The sequence below is a fragment of the Protopterus annectens genome, chromosome 4.part0, assembly GCF_019279795.1.
Source record: "Protopterus annectens isolate FY-2018-M chromosome 4.part0, PAN1.0, whole genome shotgun sequence".
Classification (NCBI taxonomy): Eukaryota; Metazoa; Chordata; order Ceratodontiformes; family Protopteridae; genus Protopterus; species Protopterus annectens.
In genome coordinates, this window is record NC_056733.1 from 545,808,125 (window position 1) to 545,825,010 (window position 16,886).

Consider the following 16,886-nt stretch of genomic DNA (forward strand, 5'->3'; position numbering starts at 1 on the left):
TGCTTACTTTGCTCATGTTCATTATCAGCTTTATCCAAACAGGGACATATCACAGCCCAGTACAGGTTAAAGAGTGTAATCAGAAAATTAATACATTTTTTCTCCTCATTTTTCCCCAACCAGCAGGAGCTTTTGTGGGTCCTCCATACATTCAAAGATAATTAAGGCCCCCCCCAGCAGTTAAGGATGCTGCAGATACCTAAAGCTGGCTATGCTAGTTTTAGTGGAGAGAATGTTCACCAGCATGATATAACTAAGACAAGGGCGCTATGTCAGTGGTAAAATATTTAATGGAATTGTGAAGCCTGTTAATTGACAAAACACTGTTACTATAACCAGAGATATTTTTGAATTTTAAAAGCGACATAAGAGTTATTGTTACCCACTTAGTTTATTAAGTACGCAAAATTGTTCTACATCTTTTGTTGGTTTGAAAGACATGTTACACAATGTCAAGATAAGATAACTTGTGATGTAGTTGTGGGCTCCCATGGACTAGGGGGCTCCCAGTGACCTCAGAGTTTGCTGGTGCCTAAAGCCAGCCATGCCAGCTGTCAGAGATCAACTCTGAAAGTTGCCTCATTAGAGCAAAGGCCATATCAGGGCTGTGAAGTTTTAATGGACTGTATTCAAGATTTAAAATTTGAGGAGTTTGGAGAAATCATTGAGACTGATGTTTGGATGGTATCAAAGAGATTCTGGCAAAATCATCTATCTTCCCAGGAGTGGCTGACAAACGTAACATAGCTAAATATAGTACAATAAATGAAAAAAAAATGTGTACCATGTTAAGTGTAAACAACATTATTTACTATCTTAAGTAGCTGGTAATTCCATACCTCTCAAACTTTTTCACAATCTAAAACACAGTGGCCTAGTTATTTTGCCTATTACCATAACTTTAGGAAGGTCATTTAAAACTAAAGGAAAAGACTAATCAAAATACAACAAAAAATATGTGCAGCTTCATCCATAAACTTAAAAAGCACTGCAAAACTGATTTACTAAAATGTTATTATGAACACAAATAACTAAAGGAATTGCTTTCAACATAAATAAGTAGTAAGTATTTTTAAGATTATCTGAGACTGATTAGCAAATCAATAGCAGGATGGTCAGTGAGGGTTGGGGAAGGGAGACAAGGAATAGGGCAAACAGTACTAATGTCCTTCTCACAGCACCTTCTAGTGAAGGATATATAGTGAGGGGATTTGTCACTGTTGGGGAGAGGAGGTGTTCAGGCTGTCCCAGATATGGAAGTGTGGAGTGCTGTGTGTAGATCAGAGTGTGTGTTGTGTTTTTAAGAAGCAGTTCAAAGTGAGGTCACATGCATATAAATAGAAAGCATGTGCAGGCAGCAGTGCCATTTTGAGTAAACAGCCAGAGTGTTAACATGTATGAGTGCAGTAGTCAGTCTATTAGTTTGTTTAAGTTTAAGTTACTAAGCCTCAATCCTGATGTGTTTGTATTTAATAAAGCTGCTTGAACCGAACCCACAGATATTCATCTACTTTATCCTGACTAGAAGAGCGACATGGGTTGGGAGGGTGACCTAATGGTTAAGGTGTTTGCCTTACAAACACAAGGTGCAGGGTTTGAGTCTCACAAGGGATAATTGGCTTGGCTTAAAATGGCTCGCAAGGGCAGTTAGCTTAGTACTAATCTATGAACCTATGAACCTATGGTGTCAGAAGTGAGATGTCTTTTGCCTTACTCTCCTTTCCCTCTGGAAACTAGACATAGAAAGACATCCCTTGCATTTTACCTAGACAGAATTATACTCAGGCAGAGTTACCTACCTACTCAAGGCCTTGGTAGTGCACATTCTCTCTGTATTACTGATTACATCTCAGTAGACAACCCACTTCATGGCTTTACCTGCTCCGTTCGCCCTGCGGGCTCACTCCACTCCCCTACCCTACCCCCAATTCCCACCCAGCCCCAGTGGTCCTACACTTATACTGCCTAAATCACACCCTCTCTCCCATCCCACCAATCCTACACACCAACCACTATACATACACTGCCACACCCCTCCTTTACCTAAACACTTACTCAAAGCCTTCTTACAGTATTTCACATTTATCCAATACCTTATATCAACAAGGATTACTTCCCTCTTGGTAAAGCTTAACCTTACTCAGTATACCTTATTATATTTTTTACCCAACCTCACCCCCTCTCACCTGCATCATTAAGCTCATCAGTATGCCTAAGGTAACCACCAAAGCCATCACAATCAAACTAATATTTATAACAGTATGTATACCTGTCCTCGCCTCAGCCTATATCCTCACCTCCTTTAGAAAACTGAATTATTACCAGTTTAATTACTCTCCAAAACAAGCAGCCATATTAACCTTAACCCACACCCATACTCAAATAAATATCACTTCTAATCCCAGCTACCTGCTAGCCAAATACTATAGACTCTCACATATTAAATACAACAAACTGACAGTAAAGAAAGTAAAATATCAAATAAGCTATACATATAACCCTACTCTAAGACTAAAAAAAAATCCCTCCTTGAATGATGGTGATATCCACCCTAATCCAGGCCCAACCAATGTCTCCATAGTCAATAATTACAACCCTTATCTCACACCCGTTGTTACCCACCACAAACTCCCCAACTCTTTCCTAATAGGACATCTTACTATCCGCAATATTAATAACAAAGTAGCCCATCTCCATGCCCTTCTAGATATTCACTCCTTTTACATCTTCTGCCTCACAGAAACTTGGTTAAAACCTGAAGCTAAAGACAATGAAATCATTCCCCTAGGATATAATAAATTAAGACAAGACCACAGAAAATGTAAGGGTGGGGGAGTAGCAATCTTATATAAAGATGGACTTCAGATCACCTCTTTACCTTATAACCCACCTCAGGAAAATAATGCAGAAGTCCTTATCTCCAGATTTCAAATCAACCCTAGCAAATCTTTATATATCATCTGTATCTATATTCCTCCTGGTAACAATAACAATAAAATTGAGGATATCCTAAGCTGGGTGTCCTCTATGTACCCACAAGAAACAATAATACTAGGTGACTTTAATACTGACTGGAAGAGTTTCAATGCTGAAAATCCCACCTCCCATATTAATCTTCATGGCTTTAGTCAAACGATTACCTCTACAACCAGAATCAACAAATCAAACAAAAAAGAGGGCACCTTAGATTGGATTCTTATTAATAATTATAAACAAACTTATAAGGTAGGAACTCTGCCTGATGATGTTAGTGATCACACTTTGACTTGCATTATAAGGCAAAAGAATGATATTTCTAACCCCCCACATATAGGATTTCATGGACCAACAAACACTTTAACCCAGCACTATTTCAAAATGAACTTAGTGCCTGTGACTGGAATCCTATAAAAACTCTCCCACTTGAAGAGGCTGTTAAACATTTCAACTCTGAATTCTTAGCTATCCTTGATAAGCATGCTCCTGAATGGTCTATCAGAATGAAGACCAAACCAGCCCCCTTGCTTTCTAAGGAAACCAGACAAAAAATGTTGCTTAGGAACAAATTGTGGGCTAAATGGAGAGCTATTAAAACTATCTCTGACCAATAAAATTTTAGGCAGCTTAGAAATACTACAAAAAGGCTATACTCACAGACAAAAAGAACTACTATTGTAAACTACAGCAAATTCACCAAAACAACCCACAGAAGTTCTGGTCAGGTATCAATAGACTCCTACTCTCAGGTCACTCTTCTACACCTACCCCACTAGGGTCCAATCATAATACCCACCTTCAAATTGCTAATGCTTTCTTCACAGAGACCATACAGTCACTCGCCAGTCAACTATCCCCAGATAACTCAAGAATTCCTACCACCAGATCTGGCTCTCTCCCAACATTTAAATTGCAACCTATCTCTACAGCTCTCAACTTCAAATTCATCCAAAAACTGAAGCCTTGTACTCCTGCTGACCAGCTGCCATCTGAATACCTGCAAAAAGCAGTCAACGTAATTGCATATCCAATATCCATCCTTATAAACAGAACCATTAATGAGGGAACCATCCTAGAAATCTGGAAAATTTCCCACATTATCCCCCTACATAAAGGTGGTAACTCAAAAGATTATTCTAACTACTGGCCTATAGCCCTTTTATCACCCTTAGCAAAAATTATGGAGAAATGCATTCACCATCAGCTATTAGACCATTTAACTCAACATAACATTCTAGCTAACTGCCAACATGGCTTTAGGCCATTTCATAGTACCACTACTGCCCTCTTATCCTTCACAGATTCCATCAATAAAATTGCAACAATAACATCCTCTCATCTGCACTATTTATCGATCTCTAAAAAGCTTTCGACATGGTAAACCACACCCTTCTTATTAACATTCTTGAATCCCTTTCCTTTGACACTTTGGCTGTCCAATGGTTCATGTCCTACCTCAGCAATAGGAAACAGGTAGTTCTCTGGGAGAATAATCTATCATCCCTCCTGCCAGTCGCCCTTGGAGTCCCTCAGGGCTCTATTCTAGGACCTCTCCTTTTCTCACTATTCATCAATGACCTGCATGTAGCAATTCCTCAAGCCACCTGCATGCAATATGCAGATGATTCGACAATCATATGTTCAGCTAACTCCCCCTCAGAACTACATTTTTTAACTCAGAAGGTATTTAACATAGTCGAGACATGGTTCTTGAAATGTTGCCTCCTTCTAAATGCTGAAAAAAACTAAGCTCCTACTCTTTGTCCCTACCAGTAAGTCCCCTCCTGCAGATTTCTCAGTCAGTTCCAATAACGGTACCCTCATATCCCCGGACTCTACCATTAAACTGTTAGGAATCACAATTGACAATAAACTTAACTTTGATAGCCATATAAACAACACTATAAAATCAGTAAACAAAAAAAAAATGGCTCCTTATACAGAATTAAACCCTTTTTAACGCCATCAGCCAGAACCAAAATTGCTCACTCTCACTTAATCTCAACTCTTCTGTATGCCTCACCCATATACACTAACCTAAAAAAAAATAATCTTATCAAACTAACTAATTCATATAATAGCATTGCCTGATTTGCTACTGGCAATCCCTTTAGAACTCACCACTGTCTGAATCTACTGCAGCTAGGCTGGCTAGAACTACAAAATCACCTGATATTTTCTCAACTCACCATTGCCCACAAGATATTCTACCAACCTAACATAACTCCTATACTCTCTAGCCTCATAATTCCCTACAAAAATCTAAATTCACTACGCTCTTCTAGCAAACTTCTAGCCAGCATAAGTAAGTCCAACAACTCGGCAGGGGATTCCCTGTTCTCTAACACTGTAGGTAAAAACTGGAACCTTTTACCTAAAGAACTAACTTTCCTTTCCTCTCTGCCTCTCTTTAAACAAAATCTCAAAAACCACGTGAAAAAACTTTGGTTATGCCCCTGCAGCAACCCCGACTAATCCTCTGTTTTCACTACTCTTATTTCCTTTTCTTACCAAACTCTACTGCATATCCCTACAGGGGCAGTACTGTAACTAGTAAACCTAAAACAACCTGTTGTCCTGTAATTTACCTTATGTATCATACTGTATAGTGACTTGTCTTATACTGTCTGTCACTGTTTAGTGTAATACTTCTTTTTATTATTACTTTTGCATTTTTTGAAATCTTTTTACTTATACTGTGAAAATATTGTTTATAAATTCTGTATGCTACTTTCGGAGCTTTTCTCCCCGGGCCTCTACTTAAAATGGAAATATATCCAGTTAGACTAGCCTGGTTAACTAAATAAAAATAAATGTCTGAGTGACATGGTACCAAAAGCGACATGTCTGAGCAACATGGCACTATACATGTCAACTGTACAGATTTTTGCCTGGTATTTTTAGTCTGTTGCTCATAAAGTTTGTAAGAGCAATATTTAAAAATTGTCCCTATTTTTGGGCCTTTGTTCCCCCCTCCCATTATATATGGCTTTGTCCAGATTTCTTGGTTTTAGAGGTTGAGAGGTATGCATGGCAGCAAAATGGGATCCAGAAGTTGAGCCTTGAGATGCGCAGCCAGACATGGAGGAATATAGAGGAATGAATCATCCCAACCTGCTCAAATGATTGATACAAAGCCAGAAACCAATTTCAGGTACTTAAACTTGCATAAATGATTTATTTTACAAAGAAAATGATACAAAGCTTTTGCAAAGCACAAAACTCATTATTGATTAAATTAAATGTTTGAAACTACGATAATTGATAGAGTCATTTGAAGTATAACTTATGAAAATGTTCAGAATTTCTTTCGATTTGCACAACGAGCATGATAAATGTAAACGAGCACAAGAAAAGTATAACGAGCATGATAAAAGTCAAACAAGCATAATGAGCATAATAAAAATGCAAAATGACTATATCTTTTAATAAATGACCACCTTTGTCGATATAAGCTACGATTTTGCATTAATCAAAGCTATATGAAGTATAGCTGGAGTTGTTCAAAGTATCTCAGTGTGCAAAGTGTTGCAGCGTGCGCTTTATTACAGTACAATTATTTTGAAGAGTTTACTGTGTGCAAAATACAGTTATTTCGCAAAGTGCAGACAAATGCAGTCATTTTGAAAAGTTTCTTGTGCTACAGAGAGTTGTTTCACAGAGTACAGTAATTTTGAGAAGTTTCTTGTGCTGTGGACAGTTGATTCAGAAAGTTCAGTCAAAGCACTGTCATTTTGAAGTGTTTCCTATACTGTACAGAGCTGTTTCACAAAGAATGGTTATTTCAGAGTGTTTTTTTTTTGCTACAGAGACTTATTTCACAAAGTGCAGTTATTTCGAAGAGTCTACTGTGCAGTTGAGCATAATTACAAATTTCTGGCATATATATGTGAATATTTGTACATAATTCTGAGAATCTTTATTACTGTGTGTTGGCATGGCAGAAACATTTTGCAGACTGTCTCCACTTGTGCCTGATAATAATATTGCAGAGAATTGGAGAGTATTTGAGCAGGAATATATTTTCATATAAGTAGCTTTTTCTGACAAAGATGCACATATGAGGGCATTTATTCTGCTTTCTCTAGCTGGGTCAGAAGCCATTGAAAGAGAGCATTGATTTGTGTATGCACCAGCAGTGTATGAAGAGAAGGGGAAAACCATCATAATGTTGTACAAGCTGAATCAAGGAGGACCCTGAGTGCTTGAAATGTAAATTCGGAGAAATCTGTAATCCCCAAACAAATGTTACATTGGAGAGGCACTTATTTTACATAAGAGATCAAAAGCCAGGGGAAACTTTTTGCTGCTTATATTGCTGACTTGAGAAACAAGGCTAAAACGTGCAGATTTGGTGATTTGAAAGATGAATTGATAAAAGACAGGCTTGTGTGTGGTGTTAATAATGCTGCAGTGAGAAAGATTTTGCTTTGAGACAGTGATTTAACATTGAGCAAAGCCATAGAGATTTGTTAGATACATGAGCTTACAGAAAGGCACACCAATATGCTTACAAGTGATAAGAGCATGGTTTCAGCAGCCTCTAGAGCAAATGTAGACAGTATGCAACACATTGTTAATAGAAACAGGCCGAAGCACAGGGCAGCCACTACAGCCCCTGCAGGGTTTCCAGGGAAGAACCATACCTTTCCAGCAAGTTCTATGGCTAGCTTAGTAAAATGGACAAGCTCAGTGCAGCTCAGGGGTGAGTCAGCTAAACCCAAGCCAATCATGAGTCTAAAAGAGAAAAGTGCTTAGCATTTGGTCAACAATGCCACAAGTGTAAAAAATGGAACTAATTTCAAAAGCTTTGTAAATCAAGCAAGTCTCATTCATTTATTAAGAAAGGTTACTAAAAAAGCAAGTTGATCACATAGAAAGCTGCAACTTCACTTTTTATGTGGCTGGTGTATCAGTGGTTGGTGAAAAGGTTAATGCAGTAGATTTGTTGGCAAAAAACGAAGTGTTTTGTACTGTCCTGATTAATGTTAAACCCACAGAGCTCAAAGTGGACACTGGTTCAAAGTGCAATGTTATGTCAGCAGAAATATTTGCTAGAGCAAAAGCTTGGGAATGACTTAATTTGGCCAACTGTGCCAAGCTTGTTGCTTATGGAGGTGAAGAAATCCAAACTGAAGGCTTATTAGTGCTTTTATGTTACCCTGCAGGGGACAATTACAACTTGCAGTTTTATGTAGTCAAAAGACCAGTACAGTCATTATTAGATCTCAAAGACAGTTTAAAAATAAAACTGCTTTCCTTTACCAAAGAAGTCCATCATGTAAGCACATGTCCCAGTTCCAGTTTCACTGATGCTATTTTCTCAGAGTATGCTGATATTTTCGAAGACAAGTTAGACACACTTCCAGTTGTATACTCCATGAAGTTAGAAACAGAGGTCAGTCCAGTGGTCAAACCAGTAAGAAGGGTTCTGATAGCTATGCAGGACAGAATCAAAGTCCACTTAGATAAAATGGTACAGCAAAGAGTAATTTGTCCAGTTACAGAACCACTTGAATGGGTGTCTTCCATGGTAGTTGCTCATAAGAAAAGTTCAGATGAAATCAGAATATGTATTGACCCAAACGACTTGAACAAAGCATTAAAACGACCCCACCATCCTATGCATACAGTCTAGGAAGTTGCTGCACTAATGCAAAATGTCACTGTTTTTTCTGTCTTAGATGCAGAGTTCATTTTGGGAAGTAAGGCTTGATTGCAAATCTTCACTACTGATGACATTCGGTACACCATTTGGTAGATACAGATTTCTCAAACTGCCTTTTGGAAAATAATTCTGCCAGTGAAGACTTTCAGCGTGCAATGAAGCAAATTTTTTCAGCCTATCTTTGTGCTATTATAGTAGATGATTTACTAGTTAGAGTCAATGGTGCAAAGCATGACAGAAACCTCAGGAAAGTTCTGGAAAGAGCACGTGAAGTGAATCTTAAGCAAAAACCACTGAAATGCAAATTCAGGCTGAGAGAAGTTACTTATGTTGGTCATTTATTCACCAGTTCAAGCTTATGACCAGATCCTTCCAAGCAAACAGCCATTCTGGAGATGCCAGCTCCAGACAATGTCCTAGCCTTACGTTTTCTTGGTATGGTCAACTATTTGGGCAAGTTTATATCACACTTCAGTGAATTATCAGCGTCCTTAAGAGAGCTGGCATATAAAGATGTTACCTGGTCCTGGTTGGAACAACAACAAAGAGCATTTGATGAACTGAAACAGAAAATTGCCAGTCCATCTACTTTGATGTTCACAAACCTGTGATTCTTTCCTGTGATGCTTCAAAGTTCGGTCTTGGTGCGGTTATTCTTCAAGAGGGTAGACCAGTAGCCTATGTGTCTAGAACTATTACCCAAACTGAGATGCAGTATGCTCAAATCCAGAAGGAACTTTTGGAAATGGTGTTTACTTATTGAAAGTTCCATGATTATAGTTATAGCCGAGCTATTCAGATTGAGGCTGATCATCAACCTTTAGTCGCTACTCTAAAGAAGCCTATGCACACAGCTCCAGCGAGACTACAAAGAATGATGCTTAGATTACAAAAGTACAACTTTAAAATGGTCTATACAAAACATAGACTTCTTCATCTGGCTGATACCTTATTCAGATCACCCAGAAATACCACAGAAACGCTTGATACTGAGAATTTGCCTTTGATGTCATGGAAGTGGATACTTCTTTTACTACAATACTTGACGAGCTAAGAGATCACACAGGGACTGATCCAATTTTGCAAAAGCTCAACCACTTCATCACTGTTGGATGGCCATGAAAGCAATCTTGTGTACCGCTAAAAGTGCAACCTTATTTTCCTTACTGGGATGAGATGTTGATGGAAGATGGTATCATTTTCAAAGGTCCTAAAGTTGTCATTCCTACTTTCTTACAACATGAGTACATCCAGATTTTGCATCGTGGCAACCCAGGTTCCGAAGGTACCAAAAGAAGGGTGAGAGGACTAGTATTTTGGCCTTCTATGTGAAAAGATATCAACAGAGAACTTTCATCTTGTTCAGTATGCAACAGTACTAAACTGCACTTGCAAAAAGAGCCACTTCTGCTAAACTAGATCCCTAAACTACCTTGGTCAACAGTTGCCACAGACATATTTGAGTGGAATGGACAACATTACTTAGTGTTGGTAAACTCTTATTTGAATTAGTTCAAGATTGATCTGCTACCTAACCTAATGTCCAGTACTGTTATTACTAAGTTGAAACATCATTTCTTAGTCCATGGTAGTCCACACAAAGTTATTTCTGACAACGGTGCCCAGTTTACCAGTCAGCTGTTCCAGAAATTTACAAAAGAGTGGGTCTTAATCTATGTTACCAGTAGCCCTGTGTACCCACAGTCAAACGGCTTAACTGAACATGCAGTACAAAGTGCAAAGCAATTACTTCAGAGGTCAAAGTGTGACAATACTGATGTTTTCTTGAATTTGCTTAATCTCAGAAATATACCTCATGACAATTTACTTGGCTCACCTGCTCAGAGACTTCTACCTAGGCAAACCAGAACAACCTTGCCTATCAGTTCCAGTTTATTGGTGCCCAATGCTAAAAACACCATAGCAATCAAAGCCCAACTGTTCAAAAAGCATTCATCCCAGAAGTCCTACTATGATAAAATGAGCAGATTTCTTTGTCCTTTGAAAGAAGGAGAGATAGTGAGGATGCAAACGGCGAAATGTTTTGATCAAATTGGTCAAGTGAGAGGTGTGTGTGCCGAGACGAGATCTTACCTAATAGAATCTGAGGGTATAGAATACAGAAGGAATTGCAGGCATCTTCTTCCAGTGTCTTAATTAATATCACAGCACCGTACCTGTGATGCAGACTCTAGATCTCAGAGCAACCTAGGCGATGTTCCTGTTGAAGGACATGTCTCCATGCCTAATCTGTTCCTGATGATGCCCCAAATGTTCCTGAAGTTGAACATTCACCAATAACAGCCCTGTTGCTAAACTCAGTCCTAATTTTTATGTCACATGATCACATCGTATTTCCAGACCTAGTGTAAAATATGTAGCAACCCAGTGTTGATTGTTTCACCTGTAATTAGTTCTGTATAATTGCACAACAAAGAGTTATTTCCGTACAATTGCATGTCGAAGATTATTGTCATTATTACTGTACATGACTTATTTCTCAAAGAGGGAGGATGTAGATCAGAGTATGTGTTGTGTCTTTAAGGCGCATTTCGAAGTGAGGGCACGTGCATATAAATAGAAAGCACATGCAGGCAGCAGTGCCATTTTGAGTAAACAGCCAGAGTGTTAACATGTATGAGTGCAGTAGTCAGTCTGTTTATTAGTTTGTTTAAGTTTAAGTTACTAAGCCTCAATCCTGATGTGTTTGTATGTAATAAAGCTGCTTGAACTGAACCCACAGATGTTCGTCTACTTTATCCTGACTAGATGAGTGACACTGTGCACCTAATATCTTTGAATGATTGGCCTTCTCAGGAGTAGAGCTTCCATTTCTCCCATTCAATTTAACCCCCCCCCCCCAGACAGAACATGAAAATGGAATACTCCCTTCCCTGACTCTGTGACTCTGTGAGGTTCATTTAAGGAAAAGGCAGTAAGGTAAGTGGTCTTGCAAGGGAGCAGGGTCTTCAAAACATTTTAGAAAGGGGGTCTTACTGCCTTGGTCCATATAATCTATTGATTGATTAACGAGTAGAGAACTGATGTCAAACTTCCTCAGCAGGGTTTGAGCCAAATGTAACCATATTTAAAATGAGATATTGTTGTTAAATGCTGTTTTCATCATGCAGATAGCACTTTGTCAGAGCATATCCAAAAGTTAAACAGCTTATATTATTGGCTCCGTTGTAGTATCGAACAGATAACAAGAATATATGCTTCACTACAGTACTTTTGTAATACGTCCAGTTTAACAATATCAGAGAGGCATTGCGTATTTATTTCAGAAAAGGTACACCTTGGAAACAGAGTTTCTGCGTAATGGTCTATCCACTGTAGAAGACTTGCTTCACACTTATCACAGTCAAAGAAGGCAGATGGTTTTCTGTAAGGTTTCCATAGCTTGGGAGTTTTATGGTTTCACCTTCCAGGTTTCCTGTTGTCATGACAATATTCTGATTAACATTTACCTTGTCGTGCATGATGAGGTTTACATACATCTCTGCATGATACTTTGCCTGCTAGTGTTGTCACATATAGCAGCACTCAGTATTTAATACGTTAATTACTTCTGTGTAGTGTGTTATGTAGTAAGCCCTATCACTACTTCACACAATGGATTATTCTGTATCCCTAATACCATTAACCTAAATAATTTTTTATCATTTCAGTACAATCCCTTAACTCTGTAACAGCAGTAATACCAAAGGCAAGAACACCTGGATTGCTCATTGTCATTGCTAGTTACATCCTAATGTCTCAAATGAGGCAGAATAGGAACAGTATGGAAAGACATTCAGAACAGTCAGGTTCTAAAAAAAAAAAAAACTTTGCGAACTTTATTGTTGTTAACACTGGAATTCTTATTTCATTTCTTAGTGTGAAAAGTAGTAATGCTGTAGTCAGGTCACCTGGGCCATAGTTAGGGTTTTATCCCTTTATGCCACTGAAGTTCACCTTAAAATGTTTTCATATTTATAATTGTGATTGGTCTCTTTGCATTTTTGCATTTGGTCTGCAAAATATGCTCTTCTCACTACATTTCTCATTAAAAAATCAGAAAAGCAGAAAATACAAACAGGAAACGACAGAGAGAGAGAAACAAACAGAACTTACCCTCCAAAGCATGTTCAAAACTCTCTTGGTTTGCTAAAAGACAGAAAAAAATGATTAATTAGCATTCTTAGCTTTTAATGCTTTATTTTCATCCTATAAGAACAGTTTGCTGTTTTGTCTGAAATAAAGGTATATACACATTTTCATTCTCCATCCATTTGCCCATTCATTCCTTATTTATACCCGCTTTCATTCAATTCAGAGCCATGGTCCCTGGAACCCATGTCACAAAACAAAGGGCATGAGACAGGAAACAGCCATAGATGAGATGCCAGTCTATCCCAAACCACACACATTTACAGTTACTCCCACACCCTAGGGTAGTTTGATATCACCATTCAGGTATAGGCACGTTTTCATAATGTAGGAGGAAACTAAAGGCTGTGGGAGAAACCCACAAAAATGTGGGGAAAATATGCATATTCCACACAGAAGGCAAATTAGCTGTCAAGCCACTCTATAGAGTTCACTCATTTTAAGGCGATATTGCTAACTGAAGGCCACCTTATTTTTTTCTGATTGTATTTAAGGTTAACTATATTTTACAAGATAGTGTATAACTAGGAAGACAAGAAAGAAATAAAAGTAAATTTGGAGCAGCTTAGTAGTTACAAAAATTCAACATATATCAGCTGGCAAATTAATAACAGAACTGTGGGTATCATAATGCAGTGATACAAAATAAACACAGTTGCTTTCTCCTGACAAAGAATACCCGTAATGCATTCTTCTTTTAACTGCTGATCTTTAACTGTGTAAAGTACATGTTTATTTATTTTATTTAACATTTATTGACTGGGAAAGTTTGACTAGGAGAAAATCTATTTTCATTTTAACTGCTGATCTTTAACTGTGTAAAGTTCATGTTTATTTATTTTATTTATAGGTTCATAGGTTCCTAGATTAGTACTAAGCTAAATGCCCTTGCGAGCCATTTTAAGCCTAGCCAATTGTCCCTTGTGAGACTCAAACCCTGCACCTTGTGTTTGCAAGGCAAACACCTTAACCATTAGGCCACTGACTAGGACAAAACCTATTTTCAGTGGAGGCCCAGGAAAAAACACTTCAAATGCATGTCTTTGGAAGGAAACTGGAGTACCCGGAGGGAACCCACATAAATGCAGAGAGGACATGCAGACATGTCACAGAAGGCACCACAGCCAAGAACTGAACCAGGGAACCTCTTGCTGTGAGGTGACAATGTTAACCTCTGCACCACTGTGCCATTTAGTCTTATATAAAAAGGAATGATATAGATAATGGGGAGTCATTTTTCTTAACATTGTACAAGCAGTTTGATAGCAGCTTTGTTATTAGAGTCTGAGTCCACACAGCACATTCTAAATGTGTATTAGTAAGTCAGCAGCTGAACAGCTCAGTACCATTTGTTCTTAATTTGTTAATTTGTTCTTATTTTCTCCATGTATAATAACCAGTAAAATGTAAAAGGCATTTTTGTATATCTTTCAAAGTGTAATACACTTATTTAGGATGATGAAGTACAACTTTAGAAGATGCAGGTTTAAATTCTACAGCTTTTATTTGCATCTCATGTGACCATGTGCAAGTCATTTATCACATATTTTCAGATGGTATTTTAAAAAAGTTTATGTAGTGCACAGAACACTGACATAGTACTCTGACATCGAAAAAAAAGATAAATTAAGAGCTTCATTAGAATGAAACCCCATCATAATAACACTTGGTGCTTAATAAAAGTTTAAACACATCTAAGCACTACTAAGGTCAGGCCTTGCACAAGAGACATTGCTAGCCAGCAGAAGTTAAAGCAACTTTTAAAAGCTGTTAGAACTTCACTCTGCCACACTTATGAACAAAAGCCTTTAAAGCTCTTTGCTCTTCAGTGGGACACATCATTTCTGCCTGATGTCTCTTTGACAGCACTAAAGTGTTTTACCAGCTTTTAAAGGCTTTGAAAGCCAGTAAAATACTTCATGCTCATATACCTCTTTTCTGCTTGTAACTGGCAGCACATAAAGCAAATAAAGCTGTATGCACTGTAAAGAATTATGATTCTTATCCTCTATATTTCATTTTCCTTGTTCACAAAATGATTTTGTGTTTCCATTTCCATCAAAAGAAGTCACATTTGGCAGAAGAAGGCTGCTAAACCCTGTTAATGGAAAACTTAGAGGCAAAGAGTGCACTTTCTAAAATTAAGAAATGTGCCTTTGATAATGATGTGGTCAATCTATTTTTGGAAAAATATTTAATGCAAGTAAGTAAGCAGAACCATAACAATGCCAAAAATTATACTTCAAGTACTAGGAACCTCAGATTGTTGCTATTTCTCTTACAATTCATGTTTTGCAAAATTACATCCTGAATTCATGAAAATGTTATTTCCATTGTAGAACTTGCCCTTCTATGCTTATGCTTTGTTTCTGTTATAGTAGTTGAAATCTCCTTTTCAATGAGATTGTGAATTCATGGCAATGTTGCCGTGGTCATTGATAGGACAGTATTTAGTCCTCCCCTCAAACGTCCTGCCCAGCATGCCATTGGACAGCTCAGACTCATTCTCCCAAGAGCAAATGCTCCACATTCCATTTACATAACTTTCCCTTCATTAGGACAGGAGAAAGGAGAAAGTGCATCTATAAATGTTCTGAAATGGGATTCAGATAAATGCTATAGAGCTTTAGGAGCACAGCACTAGAGAACTACATACTTTAACAAGGAGTTCGTACACTTATTCCCTTCCCCTCTTTGTCTGATTACTTATGCACTGTGTTCAGGGAGAAAGGTGGTCCCACTGTGTTCAGGGAGAAAGGTGGTCCTGCACCTAATTCTGTATGGGCTGTACAGTGAGCCTCAGTCATCAGTGAGATAGGGTCTGGGTACCAGCCCGCCTACTTAGAAAACAAAAAGCAGTTAAAAATTAAACTCATGAATAAACACACATATGCAGCTATACTTACTTTGTTATCATTCATTATATATGAGTTAAGATTTAATCTAAGCTTCCATTTGAAGGCCTTACTTTTGCTCTTTAATAATGTCTTGCTCAGAAAATAAAGAAAACTGATAGTTTTGCAGTTCAGCCGTAAGGCAGCAGATGTACCAATTACTCTGTTGCCCATGCTAGTATACTTTAGAAACAGATTTGTCAGAAATGAGTATCCCAGAAGACTGAAAGAAGAAAGAATTGTCACAGCACCCACAGAACTGAAGCACAACAAAGATGAAATGGCACCTCTATAATATGATCCTATTCTTTAGAGAAAACATAACAGAAATATTAAATGGTGTTCTATAAAGTTTAATTTTTATGCTGGCAGTTTTGGATTTGCGTTAATGTTCAGCTTTCTTTTGAACATGTACAAGTAATTTTCTTTTTTAAATGAACTGTATTGTAGCTTTTCTTCTTTAATGCACATGATGTGCTTTTACAAAGAAGATAAGCATGCGAGCGTGAGCTCTGATATCCGAATATGCAGTTTAATAATAAGGTGATACTTACCAGGAAATAAAAGATTGACCTATATACTCCACATTTTATATAAAACATCTTCATCATAACAGTTTCCCTGAGTCTGGATTTTGAATAGGTAAATTGAGAAAGTATGTAGCTGGAGAGTGGATAAAGAAAGCTTGTATGAAAGGGTTTATGTCTAATTAGTTTGTGACGGAAAATCATTTAACTTCTCAGGAGTTACACTCAAGCATATTTAAGGGAGAAATAAAGAGATATAACAATGTTGTGAGGCACAGGAGAATAAGAAATCCCTGTTGATGTGCAGCAATATTTGTGGCTTAGATGGGCATTAGCTTAGCTAGGGTTTTCATGGAGAAAAAAAGTGATTCCCAACTCAGTCATACATTTGTTAAAGGATGAAGTTCTTAACAGTTTGTAGCCTAGAATGACTGATTCTACTAATCCTTTTATGAATCACAACTTGTATTGGATGACAGCATAAATCTGCCAAGCAAGTTAAATTAGGATCACAATTTCCTTTTCAAAGACAAATTAAATCATGGATCTTAAATACATTTTATTAGACTAACTCCTCTTGGCCTTGTCATGGTGGGGGGGGGGGTTTACATACATGTGTGACCATTACGGTTACACTGTCTGGAACAGGGCACCTCAGGTAGAATGCAT

The 16,886-nt window shown here is 37.8% G+C and overlaps 1 protein-coding gene across 1 annotated transcript in view; it reads right to left on the reverse strand.

The window, feature by feature from the left end:
• Window positions 1-16,886, reverse strand: part of SEZ6L (seizure related 6 homolog like) — a 3,056,071-nt gene that overhangs the window by 257,382 nt on the left and 2,781,803 nt on the right. The window contains exon 14 of the mRNA XM_044068481.1: window positions 12,761-12,793. Within this exon, the coding sequence (XP_043924416.1) occupies window positions 12,761-12,793 (33 nt within the window). The remainder of the gene's footprint in view (window positions 1-12,760; window positions 12,794-16,886) is intronic.